This window comes from Polypterus senegalus, chromosome 18 (genome assembly GCF_016835505.1).
Source record: "Polypterus senegalus isolate Bchr_013 chromosome 18, ASM1683550v1, whole genome shotgun sequence".
In the NCBI taxonomy this organism is placed as follows: domain Eukaryota; kingdom Metazoa; phylum Chordata; class Cladistia; order Polypteriformes; family Polypteridae; genus Polypterus; species Polypterus senegalus.
In genome coordinates, this window is record NC_053171.1 from 75,164,718 (window position 1) to 75,187,927 (window position 23,210).

General features: G+C 42.2%; 1 protein-coding gene across 1 annotated transcript in view; it reads left to right on the forward strand.

Annotated features, from left to right (window-relative positions):
- The window catches only part of zgc:158689 (uncharacterized protein LOC791177 homolog), a 66,746-nt gene that overhangs the window by 18,844 nt on the left and 24,692 nt on the right, over positions 1-23,210 (forward strand). Inside the window, exons 4-6 of the mRNA XM_039741356.1 lie at positions 22,216-22,277; positions 22,366-22,437; positions 22,612-22,749. Of these exons, the coding sequence (XP_039597290.1) occupies positions 22,216-22,277; positions 22,366-22,437; positions 22,612-22,749 (272 nt within the window). The remainder of the gene's footprint in view (positions 1-22,215; positions 22,278-22,365; positions 22,438-22,611; positions 22,750-23,210) is intronic.

Genomic DNA, 23,210 nt, shown 5'->3' on the forward strand with positions numbered 1-23,210 from the left:
ACAAAGCCAACTCACCACCAGGTGGTGATCAGTTGACAGCTCTACCCCTCTCTTCACCCGAGTGTCCAAGTCATGTGACCGCAAGTCCGATGACATGACCACAAAGTCGATCATCAAACTGAGGCCTAGGGTTTCCTGGTGCCAATTGCACATATGAACACCCCTATGCTTGAACATGGTGTTCGTTATGGACAATCCGTGACGAGCACAGAAGTCCAATAACAAAACACAGCTCGGGTTCAGATTGGGGGGGGGGCATTCCTCCCAATCACGCCCTTCCAGGTCTCATTGTCATTGCCCACATGAGCATTGAAGTCTCCCAGCAGAACGAGGGAGTCCCCAGAAGGTATGCCCTCTAACACTCCTTCCAGGGACTCCAAAAAGGGTGAGTACTCCAAACTGCTGTTCAGGACATACGCGCAAACAACAGTTAGGACCCGTCCCCCCACCTGAAGGCGGAGGGAGGCTATCCTCTCGTCTACCAGGGTGAACCCCAATGAACAGGCTCCAAGTCAGGGGCAATAAGTATGCCCACACCCACTCTGCACCTCTCACGGGGGCAACTCCAGAGTGGTAGAGAGTCCAGCTCCTCTCAAGGAGATTGCTTCCAGAGTCTAAGCTGTGCGTTGAGGTGAGCCTGACTATATCTAGCCAGAACCTCTCGACCTCGCGCACTAGCTCAGGCTCCTTCCCCTTCAGAGAGGTGACATTCCACGTCCCAAGAGCCAGCTTCTGTAGCCGAGTATCGGACCGCCAAGGTCTCCGCCTTCGGCCACCACCCAACTCACACTGCACCCAACCTCCTTGGCCTCTCCTACAGGTATTGAGCCCATGGGAAGGGGGACCCACGTTACCTCTTCGGGCTGTACCCAGCCGAGCCCCATGGGTGCAGGTCCAGCCACCAGGCGCTCACCATCGAGCCCCACCTTCAGGCCTGGATCCAGACAGAAATTATGGACAGAATTTCTAGGCGTAGCCAGAGTGTTGAGGGGGTCCGGTTTGGAGGGGTCAGGATTGGGTCACTGCTTTTTGCAGATGATGTTGTCCTGTTTACTTCATCAGGCCATGATCTTCGGCTCTCTCTGGACCGGTTCGCAGCCGAGTGTGAAGCGGCTAGGATGGGAATCAGCACCTCCAAATCCGAGACCATGGTCCTCAGCCGGAAAAGGCTGGAGTACCTTCTCAGGGTTGGGAGCGAGATCCTGCCTCAAGTGGAGGAGTTCAAGTATCTTGGGGTCTTGTTCACGAGTGAGGGAAGAATGGAGCGTGAGATCGACAGGCGGATCGGTGTGGCATCTGCAGTGATGCGGGCTCTGCATCAGTCTGTCATGGTGAAAAAGGACAAAAGGACCTGAGCCATAAGGCAATGTTCTCAATTTACCAGTCGATCTACGTTCCTACCCTCACCTATGGTCATGAGTTATGGGTAGTGACCGAAAGAATGAGATTGCGAATACAAGCGGCTGAAATGAGTTTCCTCCGGAGGGTGTCTGGGCTTTCCCTTAAAGATAGGGTGAGAAGCTCAGTCATCCGGGAGGGGTTCAGAGTGGAGCCACTGCTCATCCACATCGAGAGGAGTCAGATGACGTGGCTCGGGCATCTGATCAGGATGCCTCCTGGATGCCTCCCTGGATGTACTATATCTCTTGGCTGGCCTGGGAACGCCTCGGGATTTCCCCAGAAGAGCTAGAAGAAGTGGCTGGGGAGAGGGAAGTCTGGGTATCTCTGCTCAAGCTGCTGCCCCCGCAACCCGATCTCGGTTTAGCGGAAGAAGATGGAAGGATGGATGGACAAATATGAAACAGTAACAGTAAAGTCAATAACCACACAAATTATATACATTAACACCCAAATCTGCATAAATATACAGTAACAGAGTTCTAAATAAATCTATGTAATTTTCCTAAATATTCCCCTAAGAGAAACCAAAGAAACATTAAGAACAAATAGCAATATAAGACAATCTAGTTAATGGAAGAGAAGAGGTAAACAAAACTTCAGTTAACAACACTCTTAGAGAAAATGAACCTCTGGAGGTCCTTAGTCCGTCAGAATAAGTCAATATACCTTCCTCTTTCCAGGCATCCAAGGCATCCTACAAGCAGCTCAGTGTGCATCACAGACTATTATGGATGCATTTAAATTATCAGCAAACTGATAATCAACCAATGGCACCTTTCTTGAACTCAATCAGAAGATTACCTGCACATAGCATCTTTAGAGGCCTATCGTTTTCCAAGTGCCAGGAGCCACACCCCTTTTCTCTGCCAGAAGGACGGCCCCCGCTCTTCAGTACGTGATGATTTGTCTCCTCAAATGGCACCTGAGTACTGAATTCTCATAAATGTATTGTGATACTCTGGTTTGTAAGGGAGAATTAAACAAGAAAAATATACCAGTAGAAATAATTTTTAATAGCAAGGACTAAGGTGAGGAAAGGGCAGACTAAACATCAAAATACTAGAAGAAGTTAGAAATATTGATTATCAAAGCCAGAAAAACAAGTACCAAATATATACGTAGTATAGTCAAAATGCAGTGGTAGAGTTTTCAGTTCTAACTGAAAACCTTTCTTGAATTAAATCACTAACCACAGGATTGTTTTATTGGAGTACTAGGGGTCTCCGAACCCTGTTCGCTTTGCTTGCCCACCACCGGGTTTGGTTTACCAGATATACAATTTAAAGAGATTGTTAGTTTCATGGGAATTGTTACATATGCATTATTTTCACTTTTATTTTAAAACTTTTGTGAAACAATACTTTATTTCCAGCCCCGGTCGCGGTTACATCTCTTTCTCGCAGGATGTATAACGCTGCTCGCGTTGTGAAGGAGGTGCGGCTGAACGCATGCTAAGGAGATGCTGTCGGATCATCTGCTCTCTTTCTGCTGCTGGTGAGCTGCCTGTTCTGCTTGTCTCACTGCCCGATCATTTCAAAGCCTGTACAGCAGCTGTCCTTTTGCTACTTCGCATCTCTGTCGCTCGCATTGTGAAGGGGGTGGGGTTGGGGGGTTCAAGGGTTAGGTTGGCTGAACGCACGCTAAGGAGAAGCAGTCTGATCATCTGTAGGCTTTTTGCTGCTGGCGAGCTGGGAGCACATGAAGCGTGTCTGCCAACAGCAATCCAACAACTGTTAGGTCAGATGTCCATGGACTTGTTTTAAATGATGTCTCACTGCCTCCTCTCGCGTGACTTTGTAAAAACAAAACTTGTCCTTTATTTCCGGCCCCGGGCGTGGTTAAATCTCTTTCTCAGGACGTATAATGTTGCTCGCGTTGTGAAGGGGGGGTCAGCTGAACGCATGCTAAGGAGGTGCCGTTGGATCATCTGCTGTTTTTTTGCTGCTGTCGCGCTATCAGTCTTCTGTGCTGTACTCCGCCCTCCCTCAATCGGACCTAACAGTCACTTAAAACAAAAAAGGCTTGAACCTGGCTGGGACGCTACAATACTTTCGAATTTTACTGCTTTCATATTCTTTACCTTTCTCTGCATGTGTATCGCGCCATCATTTGTTTGAGCCTTTCGAATTCCACTGCTTTCATAATCTCTTATCTGCCTTTTTTTCTCTCCAACGCTTTTGGGTCTCTTTTCTCCGCGCTGCATTTTCTTCTTTGCTTAGTCGTTGATGTTTAATCTATTGTCCTTTTACGCTTTATATGTGCTGAGAGCACAGGATCTGTGTGTGCTACATGCTTTTACACGACTGAGCATTATTTGATATTTTAGGTGTCTTTCAGGTGTATTCCAAGAACTTTCAAGAAGATCACCCCGTCACCCTGCTTTTCCTTTCCAGGATTTTTTTTTTTTATAATAGAGAGATTTATTCCCCGTTTCTTTGAATCTCCGAGTTTTGATGTTTCACTTTCCTGGATCAGTGTATTCATATGGGTCTTCAGTCAGATTTTTTCAGAGAAATGCAAAGTTTTTTTTTTTTGTATAAATAGAGAAAACTAACTGTATTAAATATGTCTCACTTCACTCCAAAAGCAAATAAATGGCATTTCCGACCAGGTTGTATTTTTTATTTTAATACAACTGACTAAGGAGAGAGGTCAGCACAACACAACCCAGATAATTCAGGTAGTTTTGTTTTCTCAGAATTATCAGACTTTGAGGCTCATGTTCATAGAGAGTTCATGTGAAATTTCCGACTCGGAAACTTGTATTTACCATCTGTCTGATAATACATGAATGTTGCATTAGGGCATCACACTGCCATCTTTTATTTTCTACATATGAAAAGGACAACCATAGACAATATGGATATGGGCAGAAACCACCCTCCAAATGATAGCAACTGAAAGAAAACAATACAAAAAGGAAAATGGTGAAAGATGTGTCAAAAATATAAAATCAAAAATAAACAATAGAAATATGCAAAATTAGTTTGGAAAAAATGTATATGTATAAGAATGAGAATAAGGATGCATGCGGCCTACTCCTCTCCATGCAGCATTTGATGCGTTTTGAAGGATTTGAGTCCCTTGAATGTATTGCTGTCATGATTTCAGTTAGTTTTCCACTGTTGGTCATTTCTAGTCAGTTTTGTTTTCCAGTTATTTATATCTTTTTATCGTTATTGGCAAAGCCTTTTTCTTTTTCTTTTTTTTTTGATATGATGTGTTCGCATCCATTTTGTCTCAAGACACCAGGTAAAAGTCCAAACATTGACTTTATTATTAATAAACAGTGCACAAAGCACCCTACACTCCACTATTCTTATATAAATAAACAATACTCCACCATAATCAATTCCTCCAACTCCCAGATGCGTTGCCACCCTTCCACCCAGCTCAGCTCAACTCTGGGATCTCCCGCAGTCCTTTATATAGTCCGTGACCCGGAAGTGCTCCTGAACCCCTGTCCATGTGACTTCTGAGCACTTCCGGGGCAAGATCCAAAAGAAGTACGTCTGTCTTTTTGTTCATGTGACTATGATGCACTTCCGGGTTGTATGCGAAAGTCTCGCTGCTCCTTCCTGCAGCACCTTCTAGGGGCCCTGTGGTATCTAGCAGGGCTGTGGATGAAAACTCCAATGTCCATAATTCTCTGCTGGCATTCGGGGTACCTCCATGCTGCAGGGAGGGCTCCATCTGGTGGCCTGGGGGTATTGGCTGGGACGACTGGCCGGCCATAGACCACACCATGTTGTGTACTGTTGTTAGGCTGATTGCCGGTCACATGACTAGGAAATCATGTGAGAAAACAAGTCATTGACCCCACCTATTTAAGAAGTGCACAGCTTCAAGCTTTTGGACAATTCATTGTTTACTTATTATTTGGCTAATACCTTTATCCAGGTAATTTACAACATCTGAAATACCACTGGTTACATTTCTTTTGTTTTTCCAATTAGAGCACAGGCAGGTCAAGTGACATACTCAGGGTCACACAGTGTAACTATCAGTATTTGAACCTACAACCTCAGAATTTGAAGTCCAAAGTCTTTACCTACAATGGCACACGCTGCCTCGATTCTATTCTATCGCTGTAGAATAAACCTCACACTGTTCCACTCCATTTGAACTAGTGTGGCGCTGAGGTGTCACCTGTTGCACTGCTGCGGTCAGGTTCTAATAGAGGATCCCGAGGTGGTTCGTCATGTGGTGGGTGCAGTAATGCGCTTTATCAGTGTATGCTCCCAACCACCCTCTCTCTCTATTCTATTCTATTCAAACAACCTTGGGTTCTCTGGTTAAGGAAAATTTTTCATTAACTCTGATTGTTGCTCAGCCTTTTTTACTCCTGATTTTTGCTCAACATTTGCATTTTCAGTCTGTTTATTTGCTTTTTTGTTAACAAATCTCTGCCTATTAATGAACCTCTGCCCTTAATCTTTTCCTCATTTTCCTTCTCGGGTATACACTCTTTGCTGTTTCCTTTAAAAATTTATTTCACTTAAAATATAATTATCTTTGAAAAATATATGTGGAGTTATGGGTTTCCTTTATAAAGAAGCATTTGTGACCATTTACTTTGCAATAATAGATTTGGTTGTAGAACATTGTAAATGCAGCATTAGGTTGTTATTTATTTTGCATTACCAAAACACCATTTAGTTTCTCTTATTAGAGTGCCTTCATGTCATGAGTTCCACTGGCAGGATGCCATCCCAGATTGTCAATGAGTGTGTTAATGGGCATTGCAGTGTCTGATGTCATCAACGTGACAACTTTAATGCTGGCATGGTGGATCGTTCAGTATCCATAATTTGAATATAAACAAAAGAACTTGGTGCGTGTTTCTTTCTAAATTCTGTTTTTTGCTGCATTATCTTCTTTTTTGACTTTGATTTTTGGTTTTGACTTTGGTCAAAGAGTTGATGTCATTTCAGTGTCAACTTGTTTGTGGTTTAGACTGCAATTCCTTTCCAGTTCCTCCTTTAGTTTTCATTCAGAATACTGTAGCAACCTCACAGTGACAGGTTCAAAAAGAAAAAAAAAACATACAGCAGGACAAAGAAGTGATTGCAGAACAGTTTACTTGAACAGTCAAAAAAAAAATACATGAATGTAACAGCAAGACGAATAACTTTGAACTTGAATTATTTATAATTATCTATGAATCTCTCATTATTATGAGCCTGAGAGACGCCATCAATGGACCAGAAGAAACCTCCAGTTCCACTTCCGTAACCCACCTCATGTACCCAGCTCAACTCCCCCTCTTTCCCCCCTCTACACCTTCGTAGTTGTTCCTCAAACCATCCAGAAATCCCTGCCATCCATTCCCCACTCCTCCTTTCCAGGTTTTTCCTTTTACTGTCAATCATATCCCCAGCGTCAGTCCTCCACTCTGTTCTCTGACCTCCTCACTCGACCCAACAGTCACTTTCCTTCTGGGCTTCTCCCCAGCTGGGACACTACAGTACTGTTCTCCACACAGTGTATACAACAGTTGCCTTTTCGATCACCACCGGCTTGCCAGTATATTTTATAGGCATTGACAATATGCTTGTCACCAGCGACATTGTTTTTCACCTCAGAATTTTGTCCAGTGAGCCAGTCATCACAGGAAGTAATGCTTGATTTACTGTATCAAAAATTTACTGGATCAGGATAACATCAATGAACCGATTTGTAAAAATATTAAATGACTCATCTTTAGTGTTTATACAGTAGCTGTGTTATAATCATTTATTGGTTGCATGCTATGTCTGTAACCATAGCTGCCAAAGGTCTAGTCAATTGCAATGTCTCGTTACGTGGTGAAGATAGCAAAGTCAAACAGCCTGCTAAGAGCAAAATGGGACAGGTTTAGTAGCAGACGGTCATTTTAATGCAGACAATGAGCTAACAGATACTGTTACAGTATGAACCGTACAGTTTGCTGTACTAAAGTAGAAAGTCTATATACTGAGTTTGAAACCTCTGAGGCATACCACATATGTTTGGAATCCTGTAACTAATGGCTTAACCCCCTAGAGTAGACCTATTTATTCTGAAAATTGTAAAAATATGAGTAAGAATAATGACACACTCTTATATGGAAGAGCTGTTAAGGGTGGTGATATGTTAATGGCACAAAATGAGAAGAGATGGAGAACACCTTGAAGAAGACTGGAAAAAAAAAATCAGAAGCCCAAAAGAAACCGCTCGTGAGTTAATGAGTGTATATTTGTTTAAATAAGCCTCTAAAGTTCGTAAAGTTTAATCTTTGAGGAAAGAACTTGAATCTCTATTGTTGAAGCAGTGCAGATTTGAAAATAACACAATTGAAGCATTTGAAATTATGAGGGGAGTGAGTAGGCTGTTACTTATAAAACAAGGGTCCTCAACGTGAACAGTGGGACACGGAAACTTGTTAAGAGTAAATTTTTCAAATATTTTAGAAAGCATTTCTGCACAGAGGGGACAACAGTGTAGCAGATGGCATTACTTTGGGGTCGTTCAGATCTGAGCTTGACAGTATTTGAAAAGCAAGAGTTTGGTGAGCTAATCGGCTTGTTCTTCTCCAAAATTTTCTTTTGTTTTTTAAGTACAGTTTATGTGTGCTAAGGCTTATATAATTTTTTTGGGGGGCTCCATTATGACCACCCACAAAGTTGCTGGTGGTTTTATTTTTATTTCATGTGTGGTAGAGAGAGGAATGACACTAAAACATTAAAACTGACATCGTAAAACGGGTAAGGTATGATTGTTCTTATTTTGTGCAAAGCCAGTAATGATATGCTTTTACTCAATAATACTTATAGGGCTGTGGAACATGGCCCGGACACAGACAGGCAGACATCATTAGATCACCCAACACACGTTTATTTACAATATATACAGAATAAAGTGCCATACACAGCCCCAAAACTCCCCCAAAGTCCAGGCGTCACAATGCCTCTCTTTTCTTCAGGCCCACCTCCACTCCTCTCCTCTCCTCTCCTCCAAGACTTCGTCTGCTCCGCTCCCGACTCCACCCATCGAATGGAGGGAGGCAGTCCCTTTTATCCTCACCCGGACGAGCTCCAGGTGCCTCCCAATAACCTTCCGCTGGCGCTCCCAAGTTTGGTGGAACTGCCGGCCGTGCACCCGGAAGTACTCCGGGTGTCTATGTTCTTCTCTCCCCCAGCACTTCCACCACAAGGCCAGGACTCCTCAGGCATCCGGGCACCCCCTGGCGGTGACCACAGGCCCCTATAGGGTTGAGCTTCTAAGGTCCCCAAAGCCACCAGGGCGGTCACCCCATCGTGGCCTGGAAGAGGTGTAAGCCCACCTCTGGTCCTTCTGGGTGTCCCGGCTGGGTACCACCCCCAGCCACTCGTCACAAGGGTCTTTAGTTTTTATGTATAGATGGTCAATTTCTATACTTTCTTCCTCTTAAAAAGACAGCATTTTAAATAAGATAAATAAGATAGCACCAAACCAACACTACATTGGGAAAGCGTCCATGTAAACATAAAAATAATGTGAATACAGATGTTATAAATAAAGCAAGAAAAATAATAAAAAGGTTAAAATGTTTTTAAATGATTTTGAATAGAAAATTGGAAAAATCACACAAAAGCAATAAAAACTAAATGTGGCCTGTCCATGATCCTGAGAGCCATGTACAAATGGTACTTGTATTATCATAGTATTCCCCTCTACTTACCCTTTACTTATTTTCTTCAGGTATAAGTTAACACACACATACGTAGATACTCACATACACACAGACCCTAACCCTAACCCTACACTGTATGAATGACGTATACACTCCCTAGCACTTTAACCACATAAGTGCCATATAAAGAACACGTGCACAGTCCACCATTCCCTAGTATTTCAAGAGACTTACTTATCATTGGCACAAACAACGTACAATGTTTTAGTTATGTCTCAGACCTAAATATTACTTTTCAAACATACAAAAGGTCAACATCCTTGGCTATAGGCCACTTTTCAAGCACTAATGTCTTACTTTAACGCACTCTTCATTATTGGACAGAGCTCTTTGTCCTCGGCCAATAAACCACACAGTTCGGATCATATGGCACTTCCTCACTGCTGATGCAGGTGCTCTAAATGTTGACCTTATTACTTAAATCACTCTAGATATAAAGACAAAGTGCAGAAAGTTAAAAGCAAATTGGTATTTATTAAAGAACAATAATACCTGTACAGGATAGCAGGAAAGAAAATGTAGATAGCAAATTCTGTGTATGTATATGGTTTAGAAAAAGCTTACAATAAGTTAGGGATGTCAAAGATGAAAGTCCCAGGGTGCCGTTGATTTAGCGATTGATGTTGTTCATGAGAGGCTATTCATTGACAATTAGATTAAACTCCCACTTTCCTCCTTGCTGCCAACTCTCTCCTCCTTTATCAGCCACTGTCCCAACATTCAATGTCCCCAGTCTTACCTTTAACTTACCCTTTTCGTGCCCCTCCCCTAACCTCTTTAATCAGGGCCACACTTGACCTAGTAGCCCCATGTTTTCAGTTCTTGAATAAGTGGGATTTTCCAGAAATATACTTGAACATTATTTTTAAAACAGTTGCTGTGATGGGGGACTCTGTGACTGAACATGGACAGGCATCAAAGACTAAACTTGGAGAGGGGTGAATGTGTCTGGGAAGCAAGATGATGCAGCAAGATCACAATTTGGTAATTGACAGCATGGTAACCTTTGGTCCCCATTGAAGAAGTAGGACTGAACTTAAACGTTAAGCAAGATGACTCAAAGGGTGCATCAAATGTTAAAGCTGTGGTTACCTTGGTGGGTGTGAAACAGTTAGATAGCCTTAGCGATCACACTCTGAACTTTGAGATATTCTAAACACCAGTAGTAATGGGAGTTAATGAACAGAAAGACAAGAAAAGCACTAGTGGAAGCTGTGATGGCTTGACTCTAGACTGAACCACCTGGAAATGGCTAAACAAGCTGGAAATCTGGAGTCAATAATTGACCTACTGTAGAAGATAAAACATTCTAGCTTTTTTCTCAAGTCACCTTTTGTAGACCATCAAAGACACTTTTAGTGGAAGGGCAAGGCAGCTTGGCTGAATTGGGAAGAACAGACAACAAATTTCAAAAATCCTCCTCCTTCTTACTTAAAAAAAGAACATTTTTAATGGCCAAGACCCTACTTACTTATTTGAACCTATCATTACTTATAAACCACAGTACACAATAAAATCTCACGATGTGAGCCTAATAAAGATTCCCAATATTAATAAAACAGTGGGAGGGCGAGTTTTAGACTGATGCAGCCAGAAGTTGTGGAATGATCGGCCTGCTAATATAAGAAATGCCCCTTCAGTATTAGCTTTTGAATCCTGGCTGTAGACTCAGGACTTTAGTCTGGCATACCCTGACTAGAGCTGCTGATTAGCTGTGCATATTGCATTTCTGTTTGTTAGTCATTTGTACAACAATATAACTAATTAAAAGTATTACGACCGTCTTCAATATCTTCTCAATATCTTGTTGTGGCACTTTGTGACAATGCTCTACTGCCATGCTGTTTAATGCACATGGAAAGACATCAGAGTTACTGGGAGTCTTGGAATCAACGGACAGAAATATTCTGCCTCCTTATCAGACAACTCAGTACAGACTTTACTGCAGAGAGCCCAGGATGAGGTGGGTAGCCAGTTGGTTGAGATATTCAGGACTGTGACCATGTCCAACTTTGTCTGCTGTAACTGACCGTGTCTCTCGCCCACTTCTGACGTCACTCCTTCCCTTTCCTGATGTCACACCTCTGTCCTTCTCCCCTTCTCTTCTCTTCTCTCTCTCTTTCCCTCTCACCATCAGTTGGACAAGTTATATTATTAAAATTCCATGTCTTCATAACATGTGATATGGCGCTTCTTTGTGATATTGGTTTTGTGACTTGTGCTGTTAAACATCCTTGATTGGCTGGCTGTCAAAGTTCTGTTTCCAATTGATAAGATAATCTCCTGAAGCAAAACAATCAAAACAGATGTTTTAAGGTGATACAATACAGAATGGGAATTTAGAAAGAGAAGACAATTTGATGTTAACTGTCCTTGTAAAATTAAGTTCATCTTTGTTTGTGTGGGCAAAAGAATAAAATAAAATGTAAAAATTTAAGTCCACGACACTACAGTACTGATCTACTTTTGATTCTGCAGTGGTTTGTCTTTGTTTCTTTTTCTTTTTATTGCCGATTCACCATCTTTATCCACCCCGTATCAAAATGTTACCAAACTAATCTTTGTAGATTTAAAAAATTAAGCAATAATCAATTATTAAGATATGTGTAATAAGTGAATTTTTCATACCTTTTAGCATTAGCTTGTAGTATGCTTGGAGTGTAATGTACAGTAAGTGCACCGTACAATAGGGAGCCTGTCATTCCGAAGCTAGTGGTATTCTTGTCTGGGTACAATGGGATGTGATGAATGGGGTGAAAATGGTGTTCTGCCTTAATGAGACAGTAAGGAGTTTTAAGGACAGGACTTGGAGAGAAGAGGTTAACAAAGCTGTGCTGGGATCTTAAAGTAAGAGTCAGGTCTCTGTTCCATCAAAACTAAAGGGTGAACCAAAACTTTTAGTCAAAAAAGAACAGAAAAGAAATCTTGAACCAGAAACACACCAATAAAGATCCCTAGACAATCTGCAGTTTTTAATCTGAATTTGAAAGTCATAAAGTACATGGAGGTGACTTTCATATCCTTCACCGCTGATTACACATGCAGCACGACCCTGATATTACCCATAATAATGACAACCAGTAACCACAAAAACAAAATATAGAAATTGGCGTTGCAATTCTCATGATTATTAGTGAGTTAGGCATAATTACTGTATTCTCTTCTGATATGTTTTAGAGGTTGTTTGATATTTTGCAATTATTTTAAAGTGTTTATTACATGATTTTGTTTCCATTAGGAAACACTTTTTTTTTAATAGCTTTTGATTAATGGTTGCTATGCGATTGGAACAGCATAGTTAGGGGTCACACACGGAGTGACATTAGGGGTCAATGAGTATAAAGGTCAATCTCTTGGGTCACTTCCATGTCAGAGTTTTGAAGATTACTAAAAAATAAAGCAAAGTTTGTTCATGTGTTTTCTTCAAGCACTTGAAGGTTTTTGAATTTGCTTTTGTTTTTTCTTTTCGACTTTGAGTTTGGTTCATGTTTAGACTTTGACACTCAGTACTTTTTGATCTCCTGGTTTTGCCTTCATTATTCTGACTCCCGTTTATCTCCTATTCCTTTCATTGCCTGGTAGCTCAACAGCGGCATATTGGTTGAAATTGTCAGATTTTTAGGGACATTTCAAAATGAAACATAAATATCAGAATTGGATTCCTTGGGTCTATAAAACCCAGAATAGACTTTAAGGTAACCAATGTAATGTAATGAGACAGAAAACAAGGACAGGGTAAAAATTTGGGGATCCACCCTATACAGTGGAACTCAAAATAATTTCCCTCATAGGATGTAAATACAATTAATCCATTCCGGACTGTACGAGCTGTATGTAAATATTTTTTATTTAGGATTTTTAAGCACAAAAATAGTTAATTATACCATAGAATGCACAGTGTAATAGTAAACTAAATGGAAAAACATTGAATGACACTGAGAAAACCTTGAACAGGGAAAACTAACACTGCAAGAGTTCACGCTATACCCTTACAAATCGCTCTCTGTAAACACTTTTTTTTAATGAGTTTTAAGCACAGGGAAAAAAATGAACATTTGAAAAATCCTTAAGTTATACAAACCTAACCATAAACAACCAAGAAAACTGACCTTACATGAGTCGAGTTCTGGCATGAAGGAAGTGAGGAGGAACTGAGTGGAGAGGAGATTACAGTTTTGAAGTAAAGTCTGTGACGATGTGGGTTCGCTGCATGCTCCCATCTTGCTTCCCGGAGCCCTTAAACCTGCCACCGTCGGTAATGTTACCGATGAGCACGACAGTGAGAAACTACAATGGAGCAATCGGATGGTGCATAAAGTGCCAAGTGCTTTTAGATAGATAGATAGATACTTTATTAATCCCAAGGGGAAATTCACATAATCCAGCAGCAGTATACTGATAAAGAACAATGTGAGTGAAGAGTGATAACAATGCATGTAAAAGCAGACAATAACTTTGAGTAATGTTAGCATTTACTCCCCCGGGTGGAATTGAAGAGTCACATAGTGTGGGGGAGAAACGATCTCCTCAGTCTGTCAGTGTCAGTCAATCAACAAAACAACAATCAAAAACAAAGTCCAAATTAAATAAAGTTCAGTGCTTTCAGAATCTATACTAATAAAAGGCAAAGCCCTTACTGACTGACTGACTGACTCACTCACTCACTGACTCATCACTAATTCTCCAACTTCTCGTGTAGGTAGAAGGCTGAAATTTAGCAGGCTCATTCCTTACAGCTTACTTACAAAAGTTTGGCAGGTTTCATTTTGAAATTCTATGCATAACGGTCATAACTGGAACCTACTTATGTACATATATACGGCCATAGCCTGTAGCTTGGTCGCCGTATGAGACGGAGTTGCGTCCCTCATTGTCACGCCTCCACGTAATTGAGTGCCTGCCCATATAAGGCCGTCCGTCAGCATTACACAATTGAGAAGGCAGTAAAAGAATACAAAGCGAGTGATGCATACAAGCATATTCATAAGTGCAGCTACTGCGGAAACAAAGCACAGTGTAAACCTTAAGTTTAAATTAAGTTCATAGACACGCTGCTGCTGGCATTTGTCATGCCTAAGTCGAATACGATATTCACAAGATACAAGTTCACTGAGAGGACGCAGGGTATAAACGAGACTTTTGATCACTTTGTAACTGAGTTAAAATTGCTGGTGAAGGACTATGCTTATGCAAACGAAGATGAGATGGTCAGGGATAGAATAGTGTTTGGCACAAACTCAGCGAAAGTGCGACAGAAACTTTTAAGTACCGGGTCTGAGCTAACATTAAATAAAGCCGTGGACATCGCAAGATTGCACGAGATATTTGCAAGATACAAGTTTAATAAGAAGACACAGGGTATAAACGAGACTTTTGATCACTTTGTAACAGAGTTAAAATTGATGGTGAAGGACTGTGCTTATGCAAATGAAGATGAGATGATCAGGGATAGAATAGTGTTTGGCACAAACTCAGCGAAAGTGTGAGAGAAACTTTTAAGTGGCGGGTCTGAGCTAACATTAAATAAAGCCGTGGACATCGCAAGATCGCACGAGATAGCAGAAGCACAGCTGAGAACCTTCGATGCATGTACTCTGAGCAGCTCACGTGAACTGACTGTGAACGCAGTATACACACAAAAAGCAAGACCTCCAAAGAGCGCTGAACAAAAAACGCATTACACAATTGAGAAGATAGTAAAAGAATATGAAGCAAGTGACGCATACAAGCATATTCATAAGTGCAGGTACTGCGGAAACAAAGCACACGGTGGAAAAAGTCAATGTCTAGCTAAAGGAAGACAGTGTAAAAAATGTGGTAAATTGAACCACTTCGCTAAAGTTTGCAAGGTGGGAAAGGTAAACCCGTGCATGCAGTGTGTGATGTCTGAGATAAAGAGGAAGACAAGCTATTTATTGATACAGTAAGAAAGGAACAACCCTCTGACGCTGAACAAGCCTTTGTAGACATATCAATAGGAAAGCAAGGTGTAAAGCTTAAGTTTAAATTAAGTTCATAGACACGCTGACGCTAAATATTCGCAGGCAAATCCACAACTTAATACTGGCAATGCCTGTTAAACATCTTAGGTTCATGAGTACCGATTTGGGTAGTGAACACTTCGATGAATGAAACCTGTTATCTTTACAACGGTTGACAAACACGGAATATAACTTGAGCACAACACATCCTCCAAATACGAACCTGATTGAAAGAAATAATGATAATCAAGTCCCTGATGACAGCAACACTCATAACAGTCACAAAACAATTACATTGACAATCATGTTACGTTATTTTTAAAATGTTTCCTTTTCGTTTTCATAACTTCTTTAACACACTACTTCTCCATTGCAAAGCGCGGGTATTTTGCTAGTCCTTCAATAAATAAATGATCCCATAAACACAGAAGTGAAGTGGAGGTTAAAATCCAATAGAAAAAAGTCTTCATTAAATACGAGATTAAAACAATGCTAGAAGCAGTCTCTTTAAAAACAAGCCCAGTGCATTCTTTAACTGCCTTCTCTGCCTTACTGCCTTCTTTAACTGCCTTCTTGCGCTCTCTTTCTCTGTCACTCGCTCACTGCACAGGGAGAGACTGAACACGTGCAGAAATCATTGGCGTATATGAACTGGAAGGAAAACTGGCCTGTTCATCACCCGAGTGTGTGGTCGTGAACAGATGCAAAAGTTTGGTGAACTTTTTGGTTGTAACCCGATTTGTACGTGTTCCGAGACGTTCGTGACCCGAGGTCCCACTGTACTTGAAAAATAGCATTCAAAATTTAAAAGAGTAAAACAGAACGAGTAATCCCAAAACGTGACTGAAGTTGAAACAAAGGTGTGCTGGTTTTATAGAGGGGAGGAAGGAAGATGTGTGTCTTCAGTGGAGCACCCAGGAAATGAGGTCAGTGATGGGGATGGACAGGATGTCTGTTGAGAAGCCATAAGTCAGATCAGATAGATTTTCCTTCAGAGGATCTGTAGAGGGTGGGAGAAAAGGCATTAGTGTGCAGTGCCAACCCTCAGTCTGGTGGAACAACACAGTTAATCAGGCCCATTGACTGCCTGCCATGCATGCGTGTGTGACACAAAGAAAAATAAAGAAAACTAAAAAAAAGTTGGACTGATAATTAGATAGATTTATTACCCTTGTACATGCCCGCCAGGCCACTAGAGAGCACCGTGGGTTAGACTAATAGGACTACTGGGGAGGACACACAGTCTGGCATGCCCCAGTTACAATCTGTGGTGTAGGGAGATTGCAGAGAAACCTGGTGCCATTAGGGGGAGCTCCTCGGGGGTACTTTAGGCCTAAGTGTGGGCTTGCAAAAGCTTACCTAATGGTTCCTGGAGCAGGGCTTCAAAGCCTGTTTCATTCAGTATACAAGAGGGCTTGGTGTTAGGAAGTAGCCAGGCTGAGGGTTTGATAGGCAGGAATAAGCAAGGTGGGTGTGATGCTGAACAGCAGAGATATTAAACAAAGGTTACAAAGTGAACAACAGCCAAATCTGTGAATCTTTTACTATCCACTGATGCAGCCAATTCTCTAAACAAAGATGTAGTCAAAAATATAGTTGTGCAAATTTTATAATTAAAAAGACTATCACTAATACAGATACCCTCAAAGTTTTTTGGTCCTTTTGATTCCTGGACAATCAGAAAGTGCATGACCCCTGACTAGTGATAGCAGACTATCAAAACAGGCAATGTTAGACTCACATATAGTTTCGTGAAACTAACACTAAAATGAATTTCATGGGCAATTTCACAATTGCGACATGCAAAACTCACTAAATAGGTTTTTATGGGGTGTAAAACAAGCTCAGTAAAGCCCCATTCACACTTCCTTGATAGATAGATAGATAGATAGATAGATAGATAGATAGATAGATAGATAGATAGATAGATAGATAGATAGATAGATAGATAGATAGATAGATAGATAGATAGATAGATAGATACTTTATTAATCCCAAGGGGAAATTCACATAATCCAGCAGCAGTATACTGATACAAAGAAACAATATTAAATTGAAGAGTAATAAAAATGAAAAAAATTAAAATAAAATTAATGTTAGCATTTACTCCCCCGGGTGGAATTGAAGAGTCGCATAGTGTGGGGGAGGAACGATCTCTTTAGTCTGTCAGTGGAGCAGGACAGTGACAAAAGTCTGTCACTGAAGCTGCTCCTCTGCCTGGAGATGACACTGTTAAGTGGATGCAGTGTATTCTTCATGATCGACAGGAGTTTGCTTAGTGCCCGTCGCTCTGCCACAGATGTTAAACTGTCCAACTTTAATCCTACAATAGAGCCTGCCTTCTTAACAAGTTTGTCCAAGCGTGAGGCGTCTTTCATCTTTATGCTGCCACCCCAGCACACCACCACGTAGAAGAGGGCACTCGCCACAACCGTCTGGTAGAACATCTGCAGCATCTTACTGCAGATGTTGAAGGATGCCAACCTTCTCAGAAAGTATAGTCTGCTCTGACCTTTCTTACAAAGAGCATCAGTATTGGCAGTCCAGTCCAATTTGTCATCCAGCTGCACTCCCAGATATTTAAAGGTCTGCACCCTCTGCACAGTCACCTCTGATGATCACAGGGTCAATGAGGGGCCTGGGCCTCCTAAAATCCACCACCAGCTCCTTGGTCTTGCTGGTGTTGAGGTGTAAGTGGTTTGAGTCGCACCATTTAACAAAGTCTTTGATTAACTTTCTGTACTCCTCCTCCTGCCCACTCCTGATGCAGCCCACAATAGCAGTGTCATCAGCGAACTTTTGCACGTGACAGGACTCCGAGTCATATTGGAAGTCTGATGTATATAGATTGAACAGGACCGGAGAAAGTACAGTCCCCTGCAGCGCCCCTGTATTGCTGAACACTATGTCAGACCTGCAGTTCCCAAGACGCACATATTGAGGTCTGTCTGTAAGATAGTCCATAATCCATGCCACCAGGTGTGAGCCCCAACTTGTTTACTTTTTCTCTTTTTTTGTGTTGCATAATGCCTGTAATCCACACCACACCAGTAAAATCAGTTCATTTTATGCCTCTTGTTCATATAACAGCATAGGAGTGCAGTACGTTTTTTAGCTGCACATTTTTTATACTGTGGCGCACCAGCTCCTCAAACCTGACACAGGCAGATGTAGACACAAGTTCCAGCACAACACAGAATTTTACTGAGCTGTGGGAAACTCTTCCCAAACATTTCCCACTTCCACACATTACAAAAGCATGCAGAACAATAAAATAAGGCACACAGCAATTCTCTTTCTTCTTCTCTCTATCTCTTCATCTTCATTCACTACTCCTCTAGCAAGCTTTGTTGCCCTCCTCCTCCTGACTCTGTGTCCTGCAACGGTGGCAGTGGGCTTCTTTTATCCAGCACCTGGGAGTACTTCTGGTGCCCCTTTAATGTGGTCCAGAAGCACTTCTGGGTGAGGTGGAAGCCCGACAAAGTAGGGCTCCGGGGTCCCAGCAGCACCCCCTGGTGGCTCCCATGGAACCCAAAAGGCTGTTCCAAACTCCAACACTCCTGAAGCCCTGTGGGAATCCAAGGCACTCCTGTAACCCAGGGGGGCTGCCATCTAAGATTCTGGGGGAGGTAGTGCCCGGTGAATGCTGTCTCCACAAGTCCATCCACTAAGGAGGCATCCTAGCTATCTAACACAATACAAAGACACCAAAATGCATCATTGTGCATATCACTGTGTTTTCTCTACTGGAAAACTCAGTACATGAAAAATTCAGTTTTGACCCGGGTTTTGACTATAGAAAGTGAAAGTTTGGGGTTAAAGACAATAAAAGAACTTGAAACATTATACCCAGTTCTACATGTCTGATGTCTGACAGGTACATTATGATGTTCATTCGAGAAAAATGGGCTCAGAATAAATTCTGCACAAAATATGAGCTGAGAGACAGAACGACAGAGAAAGGAGAGCAAAAACGTAAAATTGTGAGGATAACTGAAGGAAGCCAACAAAAAAAAATCCAGGCATCTGGAGGATTAATGAAACTCGAAAACAGATTGTGGGAACAAGGCAGAGGGTGATTAGACTAACAATAGACAGACAAGATGACCGAATGTCACGTCATTCCTTTAAAACAGGGGTCCCCAACCACCGGGCTGCAGACCGGTACTGGGACGTGGAGCATTTTGTGCCGGGCCACGCTGAACGGATAAGGAGGCTGTTTTATTTTGGAAAACACTTCTATCTGTGGCTCATAGGTGGCGATAAGGCAACACACTTAGTGAATAGTTTATATATTGCGCACTTCATTATCTTTTGTTACACGTTTCCGCACCCTCCTCTAACCCGATCCACGGAAAAAAATACAAAATTAAAAAGGTCTTAGGTCACAAAAAGGTTGGGGTAATTTTAACCCTCAAGCTAGCAAAAATGAGTAAAAAACAAACATTTTTGGAGAGCTTCTTTGGAAAGGGAAAAAGGCCCAATGAGGAGATAAAAGAAGAGCCTTCGACTTCCAAGAAAAAGAAAGCTGCATTTAATAGACAATATCAGGATCCATCCATCCATCCATTATCCAACCCACTTTATCCTAACTACAGTGTCACGGGGGTCTGTTGGAGCCAATCCCAGCCAACACTGGGCGCAAGGCAGGAAACAAACACCGGGCAGGGCACCAGCCCACCGCAGTTATCTACTTAAAATACGGGTTTATCGCTACAGGTGATTCTCACACACCAAGCCCACTCTGCATAATATGTGGCGACATGCTAGCAAATGAGGCTATGAAGCCTTCAAAACTGCTTCGGCACATGGAGACCAAGCACCCTGCATTAAAAGACAAGCCTTTGCAATTTTTTGAAAGGAGAAAACGTGAACAAGATGGGCAGAGGCCCATCCTAGGAACTGCTAGGAGAGGCTGCTGTTAAAAAGATAGCACAGATTCCTCTTTCGGCTAGCATTGTCACTAGGCGAATTGAGGATATAGCAGAGGACATTGAGACACAGTTGTTGGAGAGGATTAATAAGTCACCATGGTATGCAATTCAGGTTGATGAGTCTACTGATATTGACAACAAGGCAATACTACTTGTTTATGTGTGATATACTGTATATATATATATATATATATATATCAGGAGGATGTGCATGAGGACATGTTATGTACAATGTCAATGCCAAGCAACACCACTGGCGCAGAACTATTCAAATCTTTAAATGATTACATATCAGGAAAACTGGATTGGTCCTTTTGTGTCAGCACATGTACGGACGGAGCTGCTGCCATAACTGGATGGATTTCTGGTTTAATTGCTCGGGTTAAGGAGGTTGCACCTGAATGTGAGTCCATGCACTGTGTCATTCACAGGGAAATGCTGGCTTGCCGAAAAATATTACCTGAACTTAACAGAGTATTCCACGATGTCATTAAAGTCCTTAACTACATCTAAGCAAATGCCCTAAACTCGTGTCTGTTCGAGCAGCTTTGTGATGAGATGGATGCAGAGCACAAATGCCTTCTCTTACACACAGAAGTAAGATGGCTATCTAAAGGGAGATCGTTGGCCAGAGTTTTTGAGTTATGACAGCCACTGAGGAGATTTCTTTCAGTAAAAAAAGCCACAACTGGCAAATAATTTCAGTGACATGAACTGGGTCACAAAACTCGCTTACATGTGCGAAATATTCAATCTGCTTAATGAACTCAATCTGTCACTTCAGGGGAAAATGACAACTGTCTTCAAGTCGGCAGACAAAGTAGCTGCATTCAAAGCCAAACTTGAATTGTGGGGACGCCGAGTGAACAGAGAGATATTTGACATGTTTCAAACATTAGCAGGGGTTTTGGAAGAAACTGAGCCTGATTCAAAATTCTCACAGCTTGTGCACGACCACCTGTCTCTGCTTTTAAAAGAGTTGAGCGGTACTTTCCAACCACAAAAGACCCCCAAACTTTGAAAGAATGGATACGCAACCCATTTGTGAACAAACCAGGTGAATCGAGCCTGTCCATGCAAGAAGAAGATCAACTGCTAGAGATTGCAAATGACGGTGGCCTTAAGATTATGTTTCAAACAACAACTCTGCCGGTGTTCTGGATTAAGACCAAGGCAGAATTTCCAGAGATCTCCAAAAAGGCACTGAATGACTTGCTTCCGTTTCCAACAGCCTATCTTTGTGAATCAGGATTTTCTGCAGTGACAGCAAGCAAAACCAAATTACGGAGTAGACTAGACATAAGTAACACTTCGGGTGACTTTGTCTCCCATTGATGGGACTGACTCATAAGAGGGAAACAAGCTCAGGGCTCCCACTAATTCTGCGGAATGGCGAGTTGTATTTATACGCACTTTGTTTTTAGTTGTTTCTATACCAGTGTGTGTAAATATTGTTTTACATGAAACTGGTTCATGGCGCAAAAAAGGTTGGGAACCACTGCACCACAGCACACACTTCAATGTGTCTTGTTAAACGTATATCATCCATCAACCCCTGTTCGGTTCGGTCCGCGGAAATGTGTACAGAATGAAAAGGTTGAGGACCACTGCTTTAAAACATCTGGACATGACCTAAGCACTGTATGTGATTACTCACATGCTCACAACTGAGTTTCACCATGTAGGGCCCCATGCATTAAGAAAATGAAAGTAAAGTCTTCTCTACCAAGGTTTGTTCAAGTATTTGGGTCAGAGTGCCCAAACAGAAGACAATGAGCTTAATTAGACAAGTAAGAAAACTGGAGAGTAACGTCAAAGACTGGCTTTTAGAGGATTTGCATAAATCTGCTTATAGGATTGCGTGGCATGAGCGTATGTTGAATGCCCAGCAGTGGGAGGGCAGTTAGCTGGCACAGAGCACCAGTACTGTGACGCTATCCACATATCTGTTATCTGAGTCGACTGTGGACAAACTCATCTTTATTTTCTCCAGATATAGTCTGAGTGGAGGTATTGTTTTCCTGTCCTCTGTTGTCAACTGGCCATATCCTAGATCTCTTTAATAATGAATGTCATAATTCCTTTGTTCATATTACTTATTGAAATTGCTTTGCTTTATTGAGTGTTTAATGTAATTTGTATGTTTCTTAATGTAAACGTTGCATGAACTGAATAACACCTATGCTTATTCTTGACCCGCTTTCAGGAGATACACTCTTTCAGATGGCTGAAGTCCATCGACAAATCCAGGTTCAGCTGGAGGACATGGTGAGTGGTGTGCCAGTAACTCTGAGTATGTGTGTGTGTGTCATGAGATTGCATGGTTCCTTATTGACCCCTGGTCTGTCTGCCACAGCTGAAGCTCTTCCACTCCGAGCTGCTGTCACAACTGGAGCACAAACTGGATTTGGACATCAAGTACCTTACTGTGAGTCAAGCTGATCCTTGCCGTCTTTTCTTAAGCATTCCTGGGCCTCCTAAGTTGTCAGATGCTTAGAGAAAGAAAGCACAAAAACTTGCCAGCAATGATTTAAGGGAAGGGTGGTGTTAGACTGGTCAAAAAAATAAAACTGTTAATTGTAGTCGGTCTCCTTTCTTGTAGGCGACACTGAAGAAATATCAGGCAGAACGGCGCTCCAAGTCCGACTCCATTGAGCGCTGTCAGTCGGAGCTGAAGAAGCTGAGGAGAAAGAGCCAGAGCAGCAAGCACCCCCAGAAGTATGGTGACCGGGAAATGCAGGTACTGCTCCCCAGCTGCTCTGATCTGGTGCTTTAAGTGTTATCCTGATCTCTCTTTCTCTCTCTCTGTCTCTGTTCTGGGCTGCAACTTAACACCTTCAATGGCAGGATATGAGTTCACCCTTTCCTTCCTTCCTTCTTTTGCTTACTGCAAGGAGATTCCACGGGCCGGCTGAACAGACACGGGAGAGCTGGATAGCTGTTGACTTTGTTCCGCTGTCTCTTCTGCTTTATATATTGGGCCTGCCCAGCCTTAGGATGCATGACTGATTGTGAGGGTTGGGGTGTCAGGTCAGGTCAGGTCAGGTCAGGTTGGGGAGCAGGCACTGGTACAGCACATTGCCATACCCACCACACAACAGAACAGCTCATGTTTCCAGTTGGCAACCCCTAGGCAGATACACAGTCCAGTCCCACCCTTCTGAAATGATCCTCTGTCTGCTGCAGCCAGGTGTTACGTGG